The sequence below is a fragment of the Bufo bufo genome, chromosome 5, assembly GCF_905171765.1.
Source record: "Bufo bufo chromosome 5, aBufBuf1.1, whole genome shotgun sequence".
In the NCBI taxonomy this organism is placed as follows: Eukaryota; Metazoa; Chordata; class Amphibia; order Anura; family Bufonidae; genus Bufo; species Bufo bufo.
This window is the reverse complement of record NC_053393.1, coordinates 84,953,568-84,977,462: the sequence shown is the minus strand read 5'-3', so window position 1 is coordinate 84,977,462 and position 23,895 is coordinate 84,953,568. Positions and strand designations below refer to the sequence as shown.

The 23,895-nt window shown below is 45.8% G+C and overlaps 1 protein-coding gene across 1 annotated transcript in view; it reads left to right on the top strand.

Annotated features, from left to right (window-relative positions):
* NECAB1 (N-terminal EF-hand calcium binding protein 1) overlaps nucleotides 1–23,895 on the top strand; it is a 312,192-nt gene that overhangs the window by 162,012 nt on the left and 126,285 nt on the right. Inside the window, exon 5 of the mRNA XM_040432240.1 lies at nucleotides 13,606–13,703. Within this exon, the coding sequence (XP_040288174.1) occupies nucleotides 13,606–13,703 (98 nt within the window). The remainder of the gene's footprint in view (nucleotides 1–13,605; nucleotides 13,704–23,895) is intronic.

The window sequence follows — 23,895 nt, the reverse complement described above, 5'->3', positions numbered from 1 at the left end:
CCCGTTGAACTCTGACAAAAACCTAGCCCACACTTCCAAATCCCTTCGCAGCTCGCGCCCCAACCGAATGAAGTGATGCGCCGCCGTCACACCCGCGGTCGCAGCCGCCAACTGCCTGCAAAATATTCGGCCCATGGGCATAATGCGACGATTGCAAATCCCTCAAACGAATCTTAACTGACCTACCCGCCCTGTCGACCTCCGCCCGCAAATCCCACAACTTATCCCCCGGCAACCTACACTTCATGGCCACCGTGTCCAAAACAATCCCCAAAAAACTCAACTCAGTCGTAGGCCCAACCGTCTTCCCTTCTGCAAGCGGTACCACAAAGGACGCAAACACCGACTGTAACGTAGAAAGCAGCAGATGACATACCCGCGAACCCGCCGGACCCAAGCACAAAAAATCATCCAGGTAATGGATGACTGACTTGCAACCCGAAACTTCCACCACCACCCACTCCAGGAAGGAACTGAAGGCCTCAAAATATGCGCATGACAAGGAACAACCCATCGGCAGACACCTATCCACGTAAAACCCCCCGTCCCAAAAACACCCCAATAGATGTAAGCTCTCCGGGTGCACCGGGAGCAGACGGAAAGCCGCTTCAATGTCTGTCTTTGCCAACAAAGTTCCTGGACCCAAACGCCGCACCCATGCCACAGCCATGTCAAACGAGGTATAGACCACCAAACACAATTCAGGATCAATACCCTCATTGACCGACGCACCCTTTGGGAATGACAAGTGATGAATCAGCCGAAACTTGTTCGGCTCCTTCTTCGGCACCACCCCCAAAGGCGAAACCTAAAAAATCAGCAAACGGCGGAGCCTCAAACGGTCCATCCATTCGCCCCAACAACACCTCCCTTGCCAGCTTCTCCGAGACCACCTCCGCATGCTCCCCTGCCGAGCGCAAATTCTTACCCGTCCTTCCCACCCGTACCGGCGTCAAACCCTTTTCCACTGGATTCCCCCCCTCTCGGCTTACCCCCTCGGAAACATATGGACGCCCCATGAGCCCCGCCGCGGGAAGTGCACTCGTGCTTGAATTTGCACTTCGCCCCGAATTTGCAGTTCCCTTCATTAAAAAGGAAGCACAAACCCTTCGCCGCAGCCGTTGACATCCCCGACTGCCCTGCCCCGCTACCTGCGTCCCCCCAAAATGACTGCCCCTGCCGCCCCGGCGCCGTCACTCGCATCCACAAACCAATATCTTTGTGGTCCCACCGCATGTTCGGGCGGACCGCTTTCCTCTGCCTAAACTGCTCGTCGTAACGAAGCCAGCCCACGCCCCCATACACCCGATACGCCTCCCCGATCGCGTCCATGTAACAAAACAGCGCGGAGCAACACTCCGGCGATTTTTTCCCAATGACACTTGCCAGAATGGCAAACGCCTGCAGACAGTTGGAGAAGGTATGCGGAATCAGCCGGTACCTGTGTTTTTCATCCTCCTCTTTTTTCCCGTCCTCTCGCCGCTCCCTATGCAAGTCTCTCCAGGGGCAACAAGGAAAAAATCTCTATATACTCCTCCTTCCAAATACGCTCCTTCGCCTCCTGCTTTAAATGTGCCCCCAATGGGCCTTCAAAACAGACATATACCTCCCCTTGCACCGAGTCATCCACTTCCCGCCGCTCCTCCTCGCCCCCCGCTTGGGTCTGCACCAATACCGACTCCCCCCCCCCCGCACCGGCGTACTAGCAACTCCCGGTCCAACCCTCACCGGCACAGAAGGGGCCCCTCCCTCCCCCCAAGTGGACAATGGAGACAATCCTGCCCCCCCAAGACCAGCAACCCAACCCGCCAAGCTGCCCAGCAACTGACTCAGCCCCCCAACCAACTCCCCGTGGCTCCCCCCTGCCCACACCCCCCCAGGGGCGCTAACTACCACATGTGAAGGTCCCACAGAGGTCTTACCTGGCTGCCCGGGCACTGTGAACCCCGCAGCCGTCACTCCTGACTCCAGCCGATCCATCCTCAGTAACGAGACGTCCTCCTGCGCCGACACAACTGCTGACCCGGATCCCTGCACCCCAGCCTCCAAGGTGTTGAGTGCGCATGACGATGGTGAAGATGGCTCCTCCTCTCGCTGCTGTCTGCCAGTGCTTGCTGCGTCCTCCTCTGTGTCCCAAGGCCTGGTCCCCTGCCGACCAGCTGCCAGCCCAGCCTCGTGTCCGCACCGTCTCTCGCTCCCCCGCCGCGCAGGCCTCCCCTCCCCCGCTAAGGGGGGATCCTGCAGGTCCCGATCCACCGCTGCACGCTGGGGAAGGCAGGGGGCGGGAACCCCTGCCCTGCTCTGAACTCCGCCGTACTGCGGGATTCCTCCCGCGCCGGGAGGCCGACACTGGAGCTTTAGCCATGCCTCCCCGATGCGGAGGGTCCCTGGAGGGGCTCCCAATCCGGTGCCGAGCCCGTGGGGTTTTGCTCGGGCTAAGGCGCGCCGGCGGCCGTACCCGCCGCGGCCGTCTGCCCTCCGGCGCCGAGCTGGACGTGCCAGCTGCCTCCCCACCAAGCAGGCCCGACACCTGCGACTCCCTCAGCCTATCTAAGAGGGCCTCCATCTGACCGGTAAGCTATCCCTCTTTACCTCAGCTTTCTTACACCTAAAATGTTGCCTGGGTTCCCGCTTCCCTTCCTTAAAAACCCTACAGCTCCACCCCTTTCCCTTAACCCAACATCCTCCCCACTTAACCTCTCACTGCCCTCATCTAGCCTGCCACTTCCCCTGACATCCCCTCGTCCCCAAAACCTATCATGGCAGCCTCCCTTTATGCTGCGCTCTAGTACAGCTGCACTAGATATCTGACATCCATTGATTCGCCGTGGTCGAATCTAGTACTTACCTCCTCATAGAAACAGATTAAATTAGTTTGACATGACCAATCCCTCATGAAGCCATGCTGATACGGCGTTATTCGCTTATTTAACACACATGCTTCATGAGACGTGTTATCTAAACTAAATGTGTTAAGCAAACACCTTTAATTGCTTTTCAATGGCTTTTATTTCAAGATAAAGCGATGAGTTAAAAAATTTGAGTTAAGAGTTTGTGTGTTAACCCTACTACATCTCAACTCCAAAATAGTTTACCCACGATAGATGTTAAACTTACCGGCCTATAGTTTCCGGGCTCTGTTTTTGAAACCTTTGTGAATTTTGGCACCATATTTGCTACAGTCCCAATAAATATTGGGACATTGACACAATTCTAACATTTCTGGCTCTATACACCACCACAATGGATTTGAAATGAAACGAACAAGATGTGCTTTAACTGCAGACTGTCAGCTTTAATTTGAGGGTATTTACATCCAAATCAGGTGAATGGTGTAGGAATTACAACAGTTTGCATATGTGCCTCCCACTTGTTAAGGGACCAAAAGTAATGGGACAGAATAATAATAATAATAATCAAACTTTCACTTTTTAATACTTGGTTGCAAATCCTTTGCAGTCAATTGCAGCCTGAAGTCTGGAAAGCATAGACCTCACCAGACGCTGGGTTTCATCCCTGGTGATGCTATGCCAGGCCTCTACTGCAACTGTCTTCAGTTCCTGCTTGTTCTTGGGGAAATTTTGCCTTCAGTTTTGTCTTCAGCAAGTGAAATGCATGCTCAATCGGATTCAGGTTAGGTGATTGACTTGGCCATTGCATAACATTCCACTTCTTTCCCTTAAAAAACTCTTTGGTTGCTTTTGCAGTATGCTTTGGGTCATTGTCCATCTGCACTGTGAAGTGCCGTCCAATGAGTTCTGAAGCATTTGGCTGAATATGAGCAGATAATATTGCCCGAAACACTTCAGAATTCATCCTGCTGCTTTTGTCAGCAGTCACATCATCAATAAATACAAGAGAACCAGTTACATTGGCAGCCATACATGCCCACGCCATGGCACTACCACCACCATGCTTCACTGATGAGGTGGTATGCTTAGGATCATGAGCAGTTCCTTTCCTTCTCCATACTCTTCTCTTCCCATCACTCTGGTACAAGTTGATCTTGGTCTCATCTGTCCATAGGATGTTGTTCCAGAACTGTGAAGGCTTTTTTAGATGTCGTTTGGCAAACTCTAATCTGGCCTTCCTGTTTTTGAGGCTCACCAATGGTTTACATCTTGTGGTGAACCCTCTGTATTCACTCTGGTGAAGTCTTCTCTTGATTTTTTGACACACATACACCTACCTCCTAGAGAGTGTTCTTGATCTAACCAACTGTTGTGAAGGGTGTTTTCTTCACCAGGGAAAGAATTCTTCGGTCATCCACCACAGTTGTTTTCCGTGGTCTTCCGGGTCTTTTGGTGTTGCTGAGCTCACCGGTGTGTTCCTTCTTTTTAAGAATGTTCCAAACAGTTGTTTTGGCCATGCCTAATGTTTTTGCTATCTCTCTGATGGGTTTGTTTTTTTTTTTTCAGCCTAATGATGGTTTGCTTCACTGATAGTAACAGCTCTTTGGATCTCATCTTGAGAGTTGACAGCAACAGATTCCAAATGCAAAAAGCACACTTGAAATGAACTCTGGACCTTTTATCTGATCATTGTAATTGGGATAATGAGGGAATAACACACACCTGGCCATGAAACAGCTGAGAAGCCAATTGTCCCATTACTTTTGGTCCCTTAACAAGTGGGAGGCACATATGCAAACTGTTGTAATTCCTACACCGTTCACCTGATTAGGATGTAAATACCCTCAAATTGATAGTTAAAGCACATCTTGTTTGTTTCATTTCAAATCCATTGTGGTGGTGTATAGAGCCAAAAATGTTAGAATTGTGTCGATGTCCCAATATTTATGGACCTGACTGTATGTACCATTCCTGTGGAACATTCCCTGTCAGTATAGAGTCCTTAAATATCATAATTAAGGAGCTGTCTATGACATTACTTTATTCTCTTAGGATATGGGGGTGTATGCCATCTGGTTCCGGTGATTTGTCTGTTTTAATCTTTATAAGACGCCGGTGTACTTCTTCCTGGGTCAGACAGAGCACTTTTAATGGGGAATTTACTTTTACATTCTTCATTTTATCTGACAATTTATTTTCCTCAGTGAATACAGTGGAGAAAAAAATATTTAATAGCTTTGCTTTCTCCTCATCGGTCTCTGCAACTCCTCCCTCATCACTCTGTAAAGGGCCAACACCTTCAGATTTATACTTTTTAACATTTATATAATTGAAGAACATTTAACAGTTAGTTTTACTCTTTTTGGCTGCTTTTATTTGTCTTTTACATATTCTATTTTTTCCTTATAGTTTTTCAATGCTTCCTTGCTACCCTCCTGTTTTAGTGATTTTAATGCTTTCTTTTAAATATTTAGAAAATTTGTCCTCTTCATGTCATGTATTCAGGGGTGCATGGCTTGTTAGAAGACAGCTCTGATAACCGTACTGCAACCATATAACAGTGAGATCATCACACAACTAATACACATTTTCATCCTTTGCAAGTAAACAATGAAGGTTTCAATTTAATTACAACAAGAAGAGATCTTGGAATCCATGAGAAATTGATACATCCATTAAATTTGAAAATTGTATTACTTTTTATTATGCAATGAATTATTATAAAAAATGTTTGCTGATACCAAATTACCCCTGGAAAGCAGACAGACTAGGCAAGGAACAAAAATAAGTACTTTATTAACAGAGATCCAGACATGAAAGAAAGCTGAACCAGCAGGTAAGGGACTAGTGACAGGTAATACCACTGGACCAAGTGCACTGGTTTTACTTAGGGCCAAATCTAGAGGGCGGAGACTCAGTGTGCCCCGTTCTTCACAAAGCTCCGTATAGTGGGGATGAACTTAGCTGTGGACTCACTGGTTGCACCTCCAGGATGGTCCCGGTGTACTTGGCCACTTACCTGCAGAGACTAACGCTGGCGCAAGCACCAGCAGTCCAGACAAACAGGAACCCAGGCACACGAACAGGAACCCAGACATAAACACAGGACACTGTTCAGACAAAACATAACTGTAACCAGAAAACTAGATAGATGCCTGGACCCATGCAGAACGATGCATTGCGGTCACAGACAGAGCTGCTAAGAGAAGACACTGAACTAGCAGATAACTAGACCCTATGAGAACTGCTACATAGCGGCACTAGTCAGAGCTGCACAAAAGGACTAAGATGTCCTCCCTCCGGACAACCCAGGAGCCCTCTCAGACTAAACTACAGACTAAAACATGAATGCAGATAATGTACTGATTTTTTTGAAAGCGGGATGGAATATTCTTATTTATGTTATGAGGATTGTAAATGACTTTGGAGCCATTTCTGGTTTTGAAATAAATTGGGCAAAATCTGTATTTTTGCCATTGAACCAACAAGTTGATGGCAATGTTACTGATGTTCGAATGCTTAAACCTACAGAACAGTTTGAGTATATGGGGATTAAAATAACTGCTAATTTGAAGGATTATAATAAATTAAATCTATCCCTGATGATTAATAAGGTAAAAGATAAGATAAGAGTATGGCAGAAGCTACCGCTGGCCCGAGTGGAAAGCAGAGGAAGAGGGGGGTCTCGCCCTTCCTTATATGCAAGGTTATTATATGGCTGCACAAATTTAATGGTGCACTGGTTATGGTGGGGATGGGTTTATTCAACACTTAATAAGTAAATGTAAAGGGACCCAGAAAGATATCTTTAGTATTTTAGAAACCGGGTATTTAGGAGTATTGGGGAAAAAAATGCCCGATAAGTAGAATGCTGCAAAATGTATGGAATTAAATTAGAAAGATATTTAGGTTGTTTCAAGCTTTTCATTACACTCCATTATGGCAGAATGTAAATTTAGGGGAGTTCTTGTTACTGGAAGATTATACATTTTGGGAAAAGGGAGAATAAGGTCTTTGGAGGAGTTGTGTGCAGGGGAAGGGGTTGATAAATTGACTGATTTTAGGTATGCACAATTAAAACACGCATATGATAGTACAAAGGATAAGAGATATTTCATGATTAGGGACCACGATTTTATAGATTTTTGTTATAACTGCAAAAATATAAGGATTACAATGTCACAAATATATAAAAGAATTAGGAAGGGATTAGGTAAGATGACTAAATTTAAGAGTGAGAATAAATGAGAACGGGAGATTGGGTGTAGGAGTCCACTACAATGGGAAGACGATTATAAAAATATAAAAAGGGCTTCTATATCAAGTAATCAGGGATTAATACAATTTAATATAATTCATTGTTTATATTATACCCCCTCAGTGCTGACTAAAATTGATAAAGATAGGGATCATAGATGCTTAAAATGCCGAAATGAACAAGCAGGTTTTATTCATCTTATATTGAGTTGCCCGATTATTCAGGAATACTGGGGTAATATATTTGAGGAGATGGGTAGGAGGATGGAGGTAAAACCCACGGTAGGAATAGAACTTGCAATTTTAGGAATTTTCCCCATGGACAAAGGGTATAAGAAGAAAAATATAATGTGGTTGAAAGGGCTATTAATTGCAAAAGTAATAATAGTTAGAAAATGGGGATCAGAAAATTACCCTGAGTTTCAGGAATGGAAACCGTTAAAGGGAGTCTGTCACCTCCATATGGCCATACAGGGAGTGCAGAATTATTAGGCAAATGAGTATTTTGACCACATCATCCTCTTTATGCATGTTGTCTTACTCCAAGCTGTATAGGCTCGAAAGCCTACTACCAATTAAGCATATTAGGTGATGTGCATCTCTGTAATGAGAAGGGGTGTGGTCTAATGACATCAACACCCTATATCAGGTGTGCATAATTATTAGGCAACTTCCTTTCCTTTGGCAAAATGGGTCAAAAGAAGGACTTGACAGGCTCAGAAAAGTCAAAAATAGTGAGATATCTTGCAGAGGGATGCAGCACTCTTAAAATTGCAAAGCTTCTGAAGCGTGATCATCGAACAATCAAGCGTTTCATTCAAAATAGTCAACAGGGTCGCAAGAAGCTTGTGGAAAAACCATGGCGCAAAATAACTGCCCATGAACTGAGAAAAGTCAAGCGTGCAGCTGCCAAGATGCCACTTGCCACCAGTTTGGCCATATTTCAGAGCTGCAACATCACTGGAGTGCCCAAAAGCACAAGGTGTGCAATACTCAGAGACATAGCCAAGGTAAGAAAGGCTGAAAGACGACCACCACTGAACAAGACACACAAGCTGAAACGTCAAGACTGGGCCAAGAAATATCTCAAGACTGATTTTTCTAAGGTTTTATGGACTGATGAAATGAGAGTGATTCTTGATGGGCCAGATGGATGGGCCCGTGGCTGGATTGGTAAAGGGCAGAGAGCTCCAGTCCGACTCAGACGCCAGCAAGGTGGAGGTGGAGTACTGGTTTGGGCTGGTATCATCAAAGATGAGCTTGTGGGGCCTTTTCGGGTTGAGGATGGAGTCAAGCTCAACTCCCAGTCCTACTGCCAGTTTCTTGAAGACACCTTCTTCAAGCAGTGGTACAGGAAGAAGTCTGCATCCTTCAAGAAAAACATGATTTTCATGCAGGACAATGCTCCATGACACGCGTCCAAGTACTCCACAGCGTGGCTGGCAAGAAAGGGTATAAAAGAAGAAAATCTAATGACATGGCCTCCTTGTTCACCTGATCTGAACCCCATTGAGAACCTGTGGTCCATCATCAAATGTGAGATTTACAAGGAGGGAAAACAGTACACCTCTCTGAACAGTGTCTGGGAGGCTATGGTTGCTGCTGCACGCAATGTTGATGGTAAACAGATCAAAACACTGACAGAATCCATGGATGGCTTCTTCCATGAGTGTCCTTGCAAAGAAAGGTGGCTATATTGGTCACTGATTTGTTTTTGTTTTGTTTTTGAATGTCAGAAATGTATATTTGGGAATGTTGAGATGTTATATTGGTTTCACTGGTAAAAATAAATAATTGAAATGGATATATATTTGTTTTTTGTTAAGTTGCCTAATAATTATGCACAGTAATAGTCATCTGCACACACAGATACCCCCCTAAAATAGCTAAAACTAAAAACAAACTAAAAACTACTTCCAAAAATATTCAGCTTTGATATTAATGAGTTTTTTGGGTTCATTGAGAACATGGTTGTTGTTCAATAATAAAATTAATCCTCAAAAATACAACTTGCCTAATAATTCTGCACTCCCTGTATACAGTGCTTACATGGCTCTGTAGCACACCTATACAGGATTGTAACGGTACCTTTGTTCTTTTCTTTAGACTTGCACAAGCAGGAAAAACTAAGTTTAATTCATATGCAAATAAGCACTCGCAAGTGCCCAGGGGCGGCGTTCTGTGTGTAGGTGCCCAGGCAGCTCTGCCTTCTTTTCACTTTACTCCTCCCCTGTCTCTGTCTTTGCCCGCCCTCCAAGTCTCTTGCCTCATCGATAGGGCAAAGGCAGAGACTGGGAAGGAGTAAAGTGAAAAGAAGGCAGAGCAGCCTGGGCACCTACACACAGAACGCCGCCCCTGGGCACTTGCGAGTGCTTATTTGCATATGAATTAAACTTCGTTTTTCCTGCTTGTGCAAGTCTAAAGAAAAGAACAAAGGTACCGTTACAATCCTGTATAGGTGTGCTACAGAGCCATGTAAGCACTGTATATGGCCATATGGAGGTGACAGACTCCCTTTAATGAATAGGATAAAGAATTATGAACGTGTATTATTTTGGGAGAAAAAACTGCTTAGAGAATGGGAACAGATATGGGCAGGATGGATATGAACTCCTTTGTATAGTGCATTGCTGGATTCGAGTGGATGACCTCAGTTGGCTCCTGCAATAATAACTAGGGGGGAGGGGGGAAAAGTTGGGGTAGCTGGGGGAATGGATAATAATTTACCTTGAGTATTTGGAATATGGGTTTTGGAGTGTACCTTATCAGAAGTCAAGGAAATATCATTGATATCAATACTTGAATGATCGTATATGGGGAAAAGTAGAAGAGATGAAAGTCACTGATTTAAGGATAGGGTATTAGTAATGATATGATTTATATAAATTTTGTATGTTTTATCGTGTACTTTTTTTTTCATGTAATGAGATTGTGATCATGTTGATAATGGGAGTGGATTGAATGTATGCTTCTGTTTTTTTTATATATATACTGTATACTAGCAGAAGGACCTGGCTTCGCCCGGGTATATTTCATCTATTTTATTTTATGTTTCCGTGTGTTGTAAAAAGATATCAACAGTTTCCCGCATAACAGTGACCTCTACAGTGGCCGCCCCTTTAACATTGACCTCCACAATGGCCGCCCCTTTAACAGTGACCTCCACAGAGCCCGCCCCTTTAACAGTGACCGCATCTTTAACACTGACCTGCACAGTGCCTGTCTCTTTAACAATGACTTTCACACTGCCAGCCCCTTTAATAGTGACCTCCACAGTGCCCGCCCCTTTAACAGTAACCTCCACAGTGCCCGCCCCTTTAACAGTGACCACCACAGTGCCTGCCCCTTTAAGGCTACTTTCACACTAGCGTTCGGGGCTCCGCTTGTGAGCTCCGTTTGAAGGGTCTCACAAGCGCCCCCGAACGCATCCGTACTGCCCTAATGCATTCTGAGTGGATGCGGATCCGCTCAGAATGCATCAGTCTGGCAGGGTTCAGCCTCCGCTCCGCTCAGCAAGCGGACACCCGAACGCTGCTTGCAGCGTTCGGGTGTCCACCTGGCCATGCGGAGGCAAATTGATCCGTCCAGACTTACAATCAGGGGCGTTGCTAGGGTCTAAAGACATCCGGGGCACGAGCCCACGTGAAGCCACGTCCCCACACCACGAAGCCACGCCCTCATCGGCATCGGGGGCCTTCACAGTAGTTATTAACCCCTTTCAGCAGTCACCCCTTCAGTGAATGGGGGACTGCTGAAAGGGGTTAATAACTACAGTGAAGGGCCTAGCCGTCTGGGAAACCCCACAGATCATCCTAACCTATGGTCAGCCTAATTTAAAATGAAGCAAACCCCCCAACTATAAACTAATCACAGAAGTTGTAACCCATCAACCCCCCTTGTACTTGTTCTGCTACTTGCAGGCTGCGCGGGCATGAGTTCAGATTTTCAGACCGAAGTGACAGAAGTTTTGAACTCATTTTCAAACTTACCCGTATTTTTCGCCCTATAAGACGCTCCGGCCCATAAGATGCACCTAGGTTTTAGAGGGGGACAATAAGAAAAAAATATTTTTCATTACACCCGAGGTCAGACCACCAATCAGACCCCCACTGTTAATTAGACCTCAGCTGACAGCCCCAATAAGACCCCCAATGTTAATAAGACCCCAATAAGACCTCAGATCAGACCCCAATGTGAATGACCCCAATCAGACCTCAGATAAGAGCCCCAGTGCCTCATATCTGCCCCCTGTGCCCCTCTTTAGCCCCCCAGTGCCCCTCTTCAGCCCCCCAGTGTCCATCTTCAGCCCCCCAGTGCCTCATATAAGGTCCCAGTGCCTCATATCAGCCCCCCAGCAGCCTCATAACAGCCCCCCAGTGCCTCATATCAGCCCCCTAGTGCCTCATATCAGTCCCCCAGTGTCCCTCTTCAGGCCCCCAATGCCTCATATCAGCCCCCCAGTGTCTCATATCAGTCCCCAGTGCCTCATATCAGCCCCCAGCAGCCTCTCTTAAACCCCCAGTGCCTCACATCAGCCCTCAATGCCCCTCTTCAGCCCCCCAGTGCCTCATATCTGCCCCCCAGTGCCCCTCTTCAGCCCCCCCAGCAGCCTCTCTTCAGCCCCCCAGTGCCTCACATCAGCCCCCAATGCCCCTCTTCAGCCCCCCCCAGTGCCTCACATCAGCCATAATGCCCCTCTTCAGCCCCCAAGTGCCTCACATCAGCCCCCCAGTGCCCCATATCAGCCCCCCAATGCCCCATATCAGCCCCCCAGCAGCCTCTTTTCATCCCCCAGTGCCCCTTTTCATCCCCCAGTGCCCCTTTTCATCCCCCAGTGCCTCCATCAGCCCCTAAATAAAATAAAATAAAAAAACACTTACAGTTCCTGTTCCGGATGCTGTTGCTCTTCACCACTCGGTAATCCTCTTGTATAGTCTGCTGTGCAGCCTTCACAGTGGAGCGCCGAGAACCAGGAAGTAAAAGGTGAGTATAGCTCTTCCCGGCCAGCATAAACATTCGGGGCACTGGAAAGAACATTCGGGGCTCCAGCCCCGAATGTTTTGACCTAACGACGCCCCTGCTTACAATGTAAGTCAATGGGGACGGATCCGTTTGAAGATGACACAATATGGCTCAATTTTCAAACGGATCCGTCCCCATTGACTTTCAATGTAAAGTCTGGACGGATCCGTCTGAACTACTTTCACACTTAGAATTTTTTCTAAGCTATAATGCAGACGGATGCGTTCTGAACGGATCCAAACGTCTGCATTATAGGAGCGGATCCGTCTGTGCAGACAGCAGACGGATGCGCTCTGAACGCTAGTGTGAAAGTAGCCTAACATTGACCACCCCTTTAACAGTGACCTTCACAGTGCATGCCCCTTTTGCAGTAGTAAAGATAAACCACGGCACTCGTTATATAGATTTGAATCAATTATGCTTTTTAATGATATATCCATCCAGGAATAAGTAATATAAACTGGCCAACGTTTCGGTCCTATCTTCAGACCTTGCTCACGGCCTTAGTATCAGATGCATGAATGCCATCCAGCAGACAACATGCTTCTGATATATGATTAAAAAGCATAATTGATTCAAATCTATATAACGAGTGCCGTGGTTTATCTTTACTACGTTGACCCGAATTACCATTGAGCACCATACCGAAGAAAAAAGAGGCGTGCCGTCCAACTAAACTTTTAACACTGCCCCTTTAACAGTGACTTTCCCAGTGCCCACCCCTTTAACAGTGACCTTCATAGTGGCCACCCCTTTAACAGTGACCTCCACAGTACCTGCCTCTTTAACAGTTACTTCCACAGTGCCTGCCCCTTTAACAGTGAACTCCGCACTGCCTGCCACTTTAACAGTGAGCTCCACAGTGCCAGTCCCTTTAAAAGTGACCTCCACATTGTCCGTCCCTTTAATAGTGCCCGCCCCTTTAACAGTGACCTCCACACTGCCTGCCCCTTTAACAATGACTTCCACAGTGCCCGCCCCTTTAACAGTGATCTCCACAGTGCCCACCCCTTTAACATCTGAGAAGTTAAATGTGTGCGATTGGCATTACTGCTAGTCGTGGACATTAGCCACGGGTGCCTGCTGTATGAAACAGCAGGCACCCAGTTGCTAAGGCGCCCGCTCCACTCTGCGCCTTTTTTAACGACCCAACATGTGATGTAATAGTATGTCACATGTCGGGAAAGGGTTAAAATCAAGGTAATCTCTAACACAAAAAAATGTTAAAAAATATTTTTACCATGTCAAACCCATAAAACAAAGTGTATATTAACAAGTGATTAGCTGCAAAGTCAACTCCAACTGGGGTTGCTTTCCACCGAAAATTTGAGGCACATTATGCGAGAGCCCTAATGTGCATTCTCTGGTGCTCTGGTAAGCCAGTGCGGCCCTAAAACAGCTGTGAGGTGGTGTAAGCAAGAGAAGTATGTAACGTGTGTAATGTTGACTTATACAATTAATTCTCTCTTTGCAGATTATTTCTCACAGCACTTGGGAGAATATGAAAGTGTCCTTGCAGCGCTGGAGGACCTGAATCTCTCCATATTAAAGGCCATGGACAAAACAAAACAAGTAAGAAACTAATATATGCATAACCCAGTTGCAATAAATAGTTTACTACATGTGCTGGAACCTGTGTACTAGAAAATGTACTATACTAAAGGGGTTGTCTGACACGGATATTTGTCACCTATCACCTCTTGAGCAGAGGTCGAGTATGTCTGTTGTCACTCCTTTTAAAGTCTACGGGACTCAGAGTGCTCGACTATCTACATCAGTTCCATAGACATTGAATAAAGCAGCAGTGTACATGCTTGACCTCTGCTCCATTCAAATTTTTCTCTGGGGGCATGCAGTGAGGAGAAATGGGGGGCTGTGGACCCTCATTCTAGTCATCTGTAGGGGTCTTAGAGGTGCAGCTCTTTATGATCAGATATTTATCCCCTAATCCTGTTGAAGTTGTAAAAAAAATCTTAAAGTTAACATTCTCCCCCAGTATTCAGAGAGTCCCGATAGAGTTAAAATGTTAACTATGGATTTTATGGCTTTTTCTATTGGAAAATGAGCCCCCCAAAACTAAGGAACTGAACACACTCCATACCGGTTGACAATAACATGATCCTTTGTTATCCATGTCCACCTTTACAATAGAGGTACCTAATGTGCTTATTCTATTCATTTATGTACATATTCTGTAGTGATGTATAGAGACTGTCTTCACTCACATCAGAACCTATCCTGCATTCCAAATTAACCTATGTTGTTAAAAGTCCTGGAAAACAGACAGGGCCGCCTGCAAAGGGTTGGGAAGCATGTCAGCCATGTTCCCACACCAGCCATCAGCTGCCAGATAGCAGAGGTAATGAACTCCACAGGGGGGCCCTGCTTCAAAGCCGAGCAAAATGTCAGAGAACCTCTAGCAGGCCACTGTTGTTTACAATTTCTCACCTCGATTCAGCCAGCCAGGAACCGAGCTAATGGAACAGGAAAAACCTCTCTGCAGGGGGTCTAGGCCATTCCCCAGTTCAATGAACATTATCAGACATCATGGAACCGGCGATTCATAAGGAATTATGAATCGCCCGTCCATCATTGACATAAACCAGATGCATATTTGTGTCCCTGTGGCCACGATGAACAGGCCCGTGGTCATAGTTTGATGGTGGGATGCCAGGGAGGGGAGATATACATATCTCCCCACAGAAACCAAATAACGGTACCATGTTTGGACTCTACTGGTATCCGGAATCCAGGCGGATCCATTGGTCCCAGAACCACCTCCCTACGACATTCTGGTCTGGAGCCATGAGTTTTGTGGCTCATGTGCTGCCAGCCCGGCAGAGGGGGGTGGACCTCTCCCAGAGGCTGGGAGGGAAGGGGCCGGCTACAGGTTAAAAGGCTTGTGCCAGCAAGCGGGCATGTCTTTCTCTGAAGGGAGGTCACATCCTGCCATGTGTTTAGAGGGACTTGCAACCAGCTGACATCACTGCTTCCCATGTGGCCACAGCTAAGAACTCATCACAGCCCAAAGGACTACTATACCTGGTAAACTGACTTTTGTTCTGCTTAACCATGTTTGTACCACGCCATCTGTATTTGTAACTTCAGACCACTGTATATATTCTTTGTGTGCATAGTGTTAATTCTAGTGAGCCCTTAAGGCGATTAAATATATAATTGAATCTTGTGCTGTCTTGCATCTCGATCACGAATCCCCACGTCCGTGTTTCGGCCTTGTAATACGTTACCACGGGTTGGTTTCTTACCGTATATAATCCCGTTAGCAGACCGGGCTTATATCAAACAAGAAACTGGTGGCAGTATACCCAGGCTGAGAACGCGCTGTTTCACTGGGGCAGTGAAAAGGCTCTCTCAGCTCGTCAGGGTTGTGAGCTAGTGTCTCCAACCCTCTGCCTCTCTTGGCCCGCGTGGACAGGAGGCAGCTGTGTAAACTGTACCAAGACTGACCTTACCCGATCCTCCAGGAGGGCGTATCTCGCTGGCTCTAAGTATTTGACGTCCGACGTCAGTCGGGGTACGGTATTCGCCACAGTCTTGAACTGTGTTGGTAGTTATGCCATTGTAAGTGTTCAGGGTCCAGTGTAAAGGCAGTAATATTTCAGGATACTTTAATTATGTACTAACATGTAATTTTTGATGATAGATTGCCTTTCTATTTCTACTAAAAAAATTAAAAAAATTAAAAAATTGAGAGATCTTTAAATATAAACATATTGGCCATAAACAGTGCCCAAATAAATATAAGTATAAAGGCGGGTTTACATGGGCCTAGGAGCAGACGATTGTCAGGAAGGAAGTGTTCCTTCCCATCAGTCGTCTGCTCGCTCAGTGAAGGAGACCGCTGCATTTACATGCATCAGTCACATCCACACAAGGGGTGAAGCTATAGGGGGTGCAGAAGTAGCAGTTGCTACTGGGCACAGGAGACTGAGGGAGCCCAAGACCCTTGTGCCACATAAGAAGACACCGGTATTATAGAAAGTGCATGCAGAGGTCACTGTACACGGAAGGGATAGATAAGATTGACAATCACCCATTGTGAATGGTGGATCCTGTCTTATCTATACACAGAGGTGATATAATTACAGGCAGCATTAGAATTAGTAAGGCTACTTTCACACTGGCGTTTCTGGGTCCGCTTGTGAGATCCATTTCAGGGCTCTCGCAAGCGGCCCAAAACTGATCAGTTTAGCCCCAATACATTCTGAATGGATAAGGATCCGTTCAGAATGCATCAGTTTGCCTCCGTTCAGCCTCCATTCTGCTCTGGAGGCGGACACCACGGAATTTTGCACCCCTTCTCCAACGTTTCCAAAAAGATCTGGACGGTTGGCGGAGACGTGACTTTTCCTGGTTTGGCAGGATTTGTATTTTAAAGATGAATCTGCTGCCCAAATTGCTCTACAGACAATTCGCCTCCGAATCCCATCTTCTTTCTGGTCGCAACTGCGTTGCTGTTTTACACAATTTGTCTGGGCACCCGGCAATCCACAGTTAAAATGGGAAGTATTGACATGTTCTAAGGAAAACGGGGGGGTGGGCCTACCTGACTGCTGCCTGTACTACCATGCTACCGCGTACGCCCGGTTATTGGACATTACTCGCATAGATACGTCTAAGGCCTGGGTTCACATTGCCCGAGATACTGCCCCTTGCTCGCCTGCTACCCTCCCGTGGTTGACCGGATTGCCGAGCCCTTATCGCGCATGTCTTTCCTTCACAGCACACCAGACCATTGTGATTCTTTCCTCTATCAATCGCATGATGTCCCTAATTGACCCCAAGGGTCCTCTACTGCCGGTCACTGATCATCCCAATTTCCCTCCAGCCCGGTCTACCAGATCTTTTCTCACAGGCACTCGGAGCCGCCCGCTCCGGTTCTGCCATGTCCTATCGGGCTCCATATTGAAGCCCTTGTCACAGATAGTGGATACTTCGAACCCCTCCGCCCGTAATTCTTTTGAATATGTGCAACTTCGTAATTTCCACTCCTCTCCGGCCAAGAACCATAACCTCTCCCGTGATCTAACCGATTTTGAAAAAATGTGTCTTTATCCTTCAGCGGTCCTGCGCCCTATTTCTTCTATTTATAAGCTACTCTTATGCCGTCGGTCATTGGGCCCTCCTCGGTATTGTCAGGCTTGGGAGCGTGATTTGGGGAAGCAGTACACCTCTGCTCAATGGAATAAATGCTTCCTGTTATCTCACAAATCCACGATTTCTACCAAATCTCAAGAAACGAGTTATAAAATTGTCTCTAGATGGTATAGAGTGCCGGTGCTGCTCCACAGATGGTTCCGGACAGTCTCGGATCGTTGCTGGAGGTGCCTTTCGGAGGAGGGCACAATGCTCCATGTCTGGTGGCAGTGCAATGTGCTGCGCCCTTTTTGGGATTTTGTACACAAAACGATCACTGAGGTCACTGGGGTCCCCATACAGAACTCCCCGGAGTCCTTTTTGTTATTTGATAGCATCTTGAATGTTCCGGTTTATAAGAAATCTCTTGTGAAATACATGATACATGTGGCGAAAGCGGTGATCCCCAGACACTGGAAGTCCACCTCTCCCCCCTCTCCTGAAGAGTGGTTTGAGGAAATTGCTCTCTACTAAAGGTTGGAAGACCTTATTAGTGTGACACCCTCTGATGCATCCCGGTTCGTGAAGACCTGGGGCCCCTGGGACGAATTCCACTCCACGTCTTCGTTCCGTGACGCCAGGATTTAGGTTCCAATATTTCTGCTTTCTTGCCAGTTTCCCCCCACTTCCCTCCCCTCCCTCCCCCCCGCTGGTGTCTCGTCTTGTCTGTTCCCCCGTGTCTGTCGTCTTGTCCCTATAGCGCTCTATTGATTTCTTGTGGTCGCATGGCCACTCATTGTTACTCCATGCTATTTGATATGTGATTTACACTTTTGGATATGTCTTGTATGCAACATTTTGTGCTTTACCTCTTGTATCGCTCTCATCGCTGACATTGTTCGGTGTTGTTCTGATTATACTGAAAAACCTTAATAAAACGTTAATTTGAAAGATAACATCATCAAACATAAAAAAGTGATTTAAACAGCAGGTCATTTTCTGATGACACATTCCCTTTAAAGTGGGACTCCCTCAAAATGTGATGGGAAGTGTTGGCTATATTTCCAGCCAGTGATTTATTCCTAGTCTGATGCAATCTTACTGAAAACTATAACTTTCCTGAAATACGGACACAGCTATGTGTATGACTCCTGACATTAGTATTAAAATAATACTTTAGCTAGCATGAACACGTGAGCACATTTTGCATTGTAAATATTAAGTCAGTTTCTACTACCTTTAGCAGTGAAGCAAGTTTTTACTCTCCCGTTCAGGTCCTTCATTGTGTACAGAGAACCGCAATGTGTTCATTTAAATGTATTCAATTTCCAACTAAAAATAACCCGGCTTGTCATGTGCTTGGAGAAGTCTTGTAATTATAAAGTAAGTTGGATACAGTTCTGCAAAGTAATTCAGACGTTAATTATAGAGAAGGAGTCTCAACAGAGCTGATAACCTGATACAGCAAATATCCTGCTGGCTGCCAGTAAGATAATAAGACTTCTTAATAATAAAACTGCTTTTTTTAAATGAGAAAATAGCAACCAAATGTCTTGTACTTGACCCATCCGGCAGCTTTGCATAATCTTCCTCCTAAGCTCCTAGAACAGTACTTTGTAGGACTACGTGATGGCTGCCATTCTAGGCATATAAACATTGACAGCACCCCCTTATTTTTCCACTTTTACGGTTTCTAGTTTTGTTGCATAGGTCCAGTGACGGGAGATAAAGACCTATAAAACCATATCCAAAAGTCTAGGTACATCTTTGTCAAATTACAGGTTTTGCTCATTTTCAAAGGGAAAAATGAAAGAGGTAGATTTATTAAAGCCTTTACGCTACATTTAGGGCATAAAAAGGTCCATATTATGGCACACTCCATGTTTGTGACATAATTTGCGACTTTCAGGGCAAAAAAAGGGGTGGGGTTTAGTGGGAGGGGGTGGAACTTCCCTGTGCTCATAGCTGACAGATTTCAAACTATGGCGCGTGGATTGCCGGATGATGCATCAAACTTATTAAGAGTCCAATGCCTCTTAAGGTGGTTATTTCATGATTAAAGGGGTTGTCCCCCTTCAGCAAGTGGCATTTATCATGTAGAGGAAGTTAATACATGGCACTTACTAATGTATTGTGATTGTCCATATTGCTTCCTTTGCTGGCTGGGTTCATTTTTCCATCGCATTATACACTGCTCGTTTCCATGGTTACATCCACCCTGCAATCCATCAGTGGTGGCCGTGCTTGGACACTATAGGAAAAAGCGCTGGCCTCTCTAGTGGCCTCTCTCGCTCATAGGCTGGTTCTTTTTTCCTATGTGCAAGCATGACCACCACTGATGGATTACAGGGTGGTCGTAACATGGAAATAAGCAGGGTATAATGTGATGGAAAAATGAATCCAGCCAACACAGCAGGCAATATGGACAATCACAATACATTAGTAAGTGGCTTATATTAACTTTCTCTACATGATAAATGCTATTTGCTGAAGTGAGACAACCCCTTTAATCCCCTTGTGCATCCACTTGAGCAAGGTGGACAGACAAAAAAGGAGAAGGAAAAACAGCAGGTGGCGCTATACAGATACGTTATGTTGATCATAGATTTACGTTGATGTATGTTGGCTAAACACACTGATTTTAGCAGGATCGCTAACCATGCATGTGCATTTCCTGACTCTCCTCTCAAGGGAGAAAAGGGTCGGCACAATAAATTTCAACCCACCCAATGCTCTTTTTTTCGGTGTAACAATGGCTGCTGTGCACCGCTGTTCCCCTGCTTACCGCCACGGTCTTGGGCACTGTGTTCAGCGGTGATCTGCTGCCAGTGCTTCCCCATTCACCGCTGCAGTCCTGGCCTCTGTCCTTCCAGGTACTGTTTGTTCTGTGATTGCATTATAGTTTCCTTTAAGCCCTGGTCACAGCATGCTTGCTGCTTGTTCCCTGCAGCACTTCCTTAAGGGACGACGTGCGTCACTTCCTGTGCTTTATGGGTTAAATCATGTGACCTCGCTGACCAATCCTAGCCCTCCTGCACATATATAAGTGGCTCAGCCCACTTCCCAGATGCCTCAGCGTTAAGGTCCTTGTGTCCTGCTAAGGTTGCTGATATCTTTGCTTGTGTTCCTGACCTGTACCTGTGCCGCCTGCCCTGACCTATTGCCTGTCTCACTTTGCCTCTGCCTCATCCTTCGGTCCTGCACAGTTGCTCCTGGTTACGACTCGACCTGCTGACTACGTCTGTACCTCTGGTACCTTGCTCAGGTACCTCCTGGTCCGTCTGGACCAACTGCTTCGTGTGCCAATCCTCCTCAAGAGGTAGCGACTTGGTGTTCCTCTCGGGTAAGCCTATCCCCACCATCAGGGGTACTGTGAAGATCGAGGCGTTCACTTAGACAACATCCTTAGAGGAGGTAGGACACATGGCACAGTGGGTTTACACCCGCTGGTTCGTGACATTTGGAGAGATCAGCCACTAGCGTAAGTGTCTGGCAGAAACTTTTTCCCCTCTTCCATTAATAACACATGCATACTTCTCTGAGCCAAGTATGTATGTGTAAAGCCCTTTTCAGATGAGCGAGTTTTCTGCGCGGGCGGAATGCGTGACGCGAACGCATTGCGCTCGCACTGAATCCGGACCTATTCATTTCAATGGGTCTTTGTACATGAGAGTTGTTTTTCAGGCATCACTTGTGCGTTTGCGTGAAAATCGCAGCATGCTCTATATTCAGCGTTTTTCACACAGCCCTGGCCCCATAGAAGTGAATTGGGCTGCGTGAAAAACGCATCGCATCCGCAAGCAAGTGCGGATGCGATGCGTTTTTCACTGATGGTTGCTAAGAGATGTTTGTAAACTTTCAGTTTTTTATCACGCGCGTGAAAAACGCATCTAAACGCATTTCACCCGCGCGAAAAAACTGAACGCAATCGCAGTCAAAACTGACTGAACTTGCTTGCGAAATGGTGCGAGTTTCCCTGAATGCATCCGGACCTAATCCGTATAGTTTGTGTGAAAGGGGCCTAAGGAGTAAGCGGGAGAGATAGCTGTCAACAAAATGCTCGTTTGGCCGGCTTGTCTTCTGAACAGGTACCCTAAAAGTACAAAGACCTGCCAGGTCATCTCCATTGCAGATGCGTTATCACACAGGTCTTCAAGCCCTCGCAGATACAATAAAGTAATATAAATATTTTGGAAAATATTACCGAAAGCAGCAAAATATTGAGAGTTGAGGACAATGTTAATGCATTGACCGAGTGTATCGCTACTAAGGGTACTTTCACACTTGCGTTAAAGTTTTACGATATTGAGTTCTGTCCTAGGGGCTCAATACCGGAAAAAAAATGATCAGTTTTATCCTAATGCATTCTGAATAGAGAGTAATCCGTTCAGGATGCATCAGGATGTCTTCAGTTCAGTCACTCTTACGGTATTTGTCCAAAGAAAATACCACAGCATGCTGCAGTATTTTCTCCGTCCAAAATTCCGGAACACTTGCCGGAATGCCGGATCCGGCATTATTTTCCATTGAAATGCATTAATGCCGGATCCGGCACCATGTGTTCCGGAAAAAGGGATCCGGTTTTCCGGTCTGCGCATGTGCAGACCTTTAAAATGGAAAAAAAATAAAATACTGATCCTTTTTTCCGGATGACACCAGAGAGACGGATTCGGTGTTTCAATGCATTTGTTAGACGGATCCGGATCCGTCTACAAATACTATCCGTTTGCACACGGATTTCCGGATCCGGCAGGCAGTTGTGTGAAAGTGTTAAAGTACCCTAAACCCCATCAACGCTCATGCAGTGCTTTTGTACGTCTGTTCTTTTCAGTCTGTGCTTCTTTACAATTATTTCAATTATTTTCGAGCCAATAGTTTGAAGTATTTGTTACAGAGAGAAAAGCAGAAAGGTAAGAACAACTCCAAGATGCCTATTTCATAGAAGGGGCATTCTGAGTAATGACAATGAACATAACAAGTCAAGCTGTTTATCGCAGAGGGGGAGGGAGAACAATTCAAAGTAAGAATCATAAAGTTACAAAGAAAGCCTTACAATGTGCGAGAAGAAATAAAAGATACACCATGTGCTCATCCAAAGAAGAAAAGGAAAACTGCTGAAGCAGAAGTTTTATAGTCTAAGCTGCAGTCTTCCCTGTTTGATGTAGAGCGCTTGAAATTAATACAATATATTAAGGAGGAATTGAACTGCTAGGATTGTTACATAATGAACACGAGAAGAATAATAAATTATTTCTTTACCAGTCTACGTCTGAGTCCTTGTGACAAGACTTTCTGCTTGCTTCTAAGGAGCTCCGTGCCATAGACGTGGAAAATGCACCTTACAATATCTTTGCTGTAAAGGTCTTAGAAAGTATTTAGAGGCTTCCATTATCTGTAATGCTCTTATGCTACCACATTGATTGCCAGATCCAAGTTTTACTTGAGTTTGGACTTTTTTTTTAGATTTTAGAAAATGCAGTAACCTTGTGGTTTACCACTAAAGGGTTAATACCAAGTTCATTACTAAAGTGGTAAAGTGTTCACTCTGATACTGACTATGATCAATGCACTGTATAACCCACAAAGGCTACTAGGTATAGGTGGGAAACAGTTAACTGGCACTTTATGAGTATTAGTTGCTGGGTCATGGGTTGGTCCTATTTTCCTCTGGTTAGAATAGAGTCTACTAGTAAGCAAGCTCGCATGAAGACTTGTTTAGTGTGTGCTCCTGCCAAGCAGGCCAAGACAAATCCTGCTTCAGGAAAACACCATTCCTGTGAGTGAAAGCTGCCATAAAAAGCAACTTTGATAAGGATTAACCTCTGATTGAAAACAGCATTAAAATACTGCAGATGGTTGAGGACCATGGAGGCTGTGCTTAGACTGAGTCAGTAAAGGTAACACATTTATACAGTACAGATTTAGACTTTACTGTCTCTGGTTTGGGTTATTTACTTCTGGCACCCTTCACACTTCTGATACGGACTAGCCACCCAATCTAGGACTGCACCCCAGAGTTGGGCACTGCAGAGAATTATTGAGGAATTACATGCCTTTGGTCATTTTGGAAAGATTGCTAGTGACTATAAGTAGAGAGACTCAGCGTAAATCCCCATAATAATAGCCACCTTCTATATGCAGCCTTTTTGGAAAAGCCTACTCTGTGAAATACTTCAGGACTGTGCCTCCTGCATGTATTTGTACTATTACTCCCATCAGACAGGAGGGCCCAAAAATCCAGTGTATGCCCTGAGGGGAAGAAGGGTTGCACCCCTCTATTCAGTACCTGAGAGAGCTACGCTGAGTTAGGATTAGCTACCATGAGGACTACAACCACCCACATTGCCTCATCCACCACTCCTATCCTTTCCACTATCACGCCTCTGCCTAGGGGCCAGCGCACAGCACCAACTGCAGTACCAGGTATACTGCCTTTAATGCCAGCCCTTACTATACAGTATATATCAGGAGTTAACAAAATATTACAGGCTATTGGCACCAGTTAGTGTACATCAAAGGGTTAGATGCCAGTTTCAGAGTTCTGGGACCCGCACCTATACTTATAACAGAGCCCACAAAGTGCTGGAAGGCGCACTGCACATGCGCAGCTGCCCGCCATTCATTTATGTGGGACTGCCGAAAATGGCTGCTGACTCAGCTATTTCCG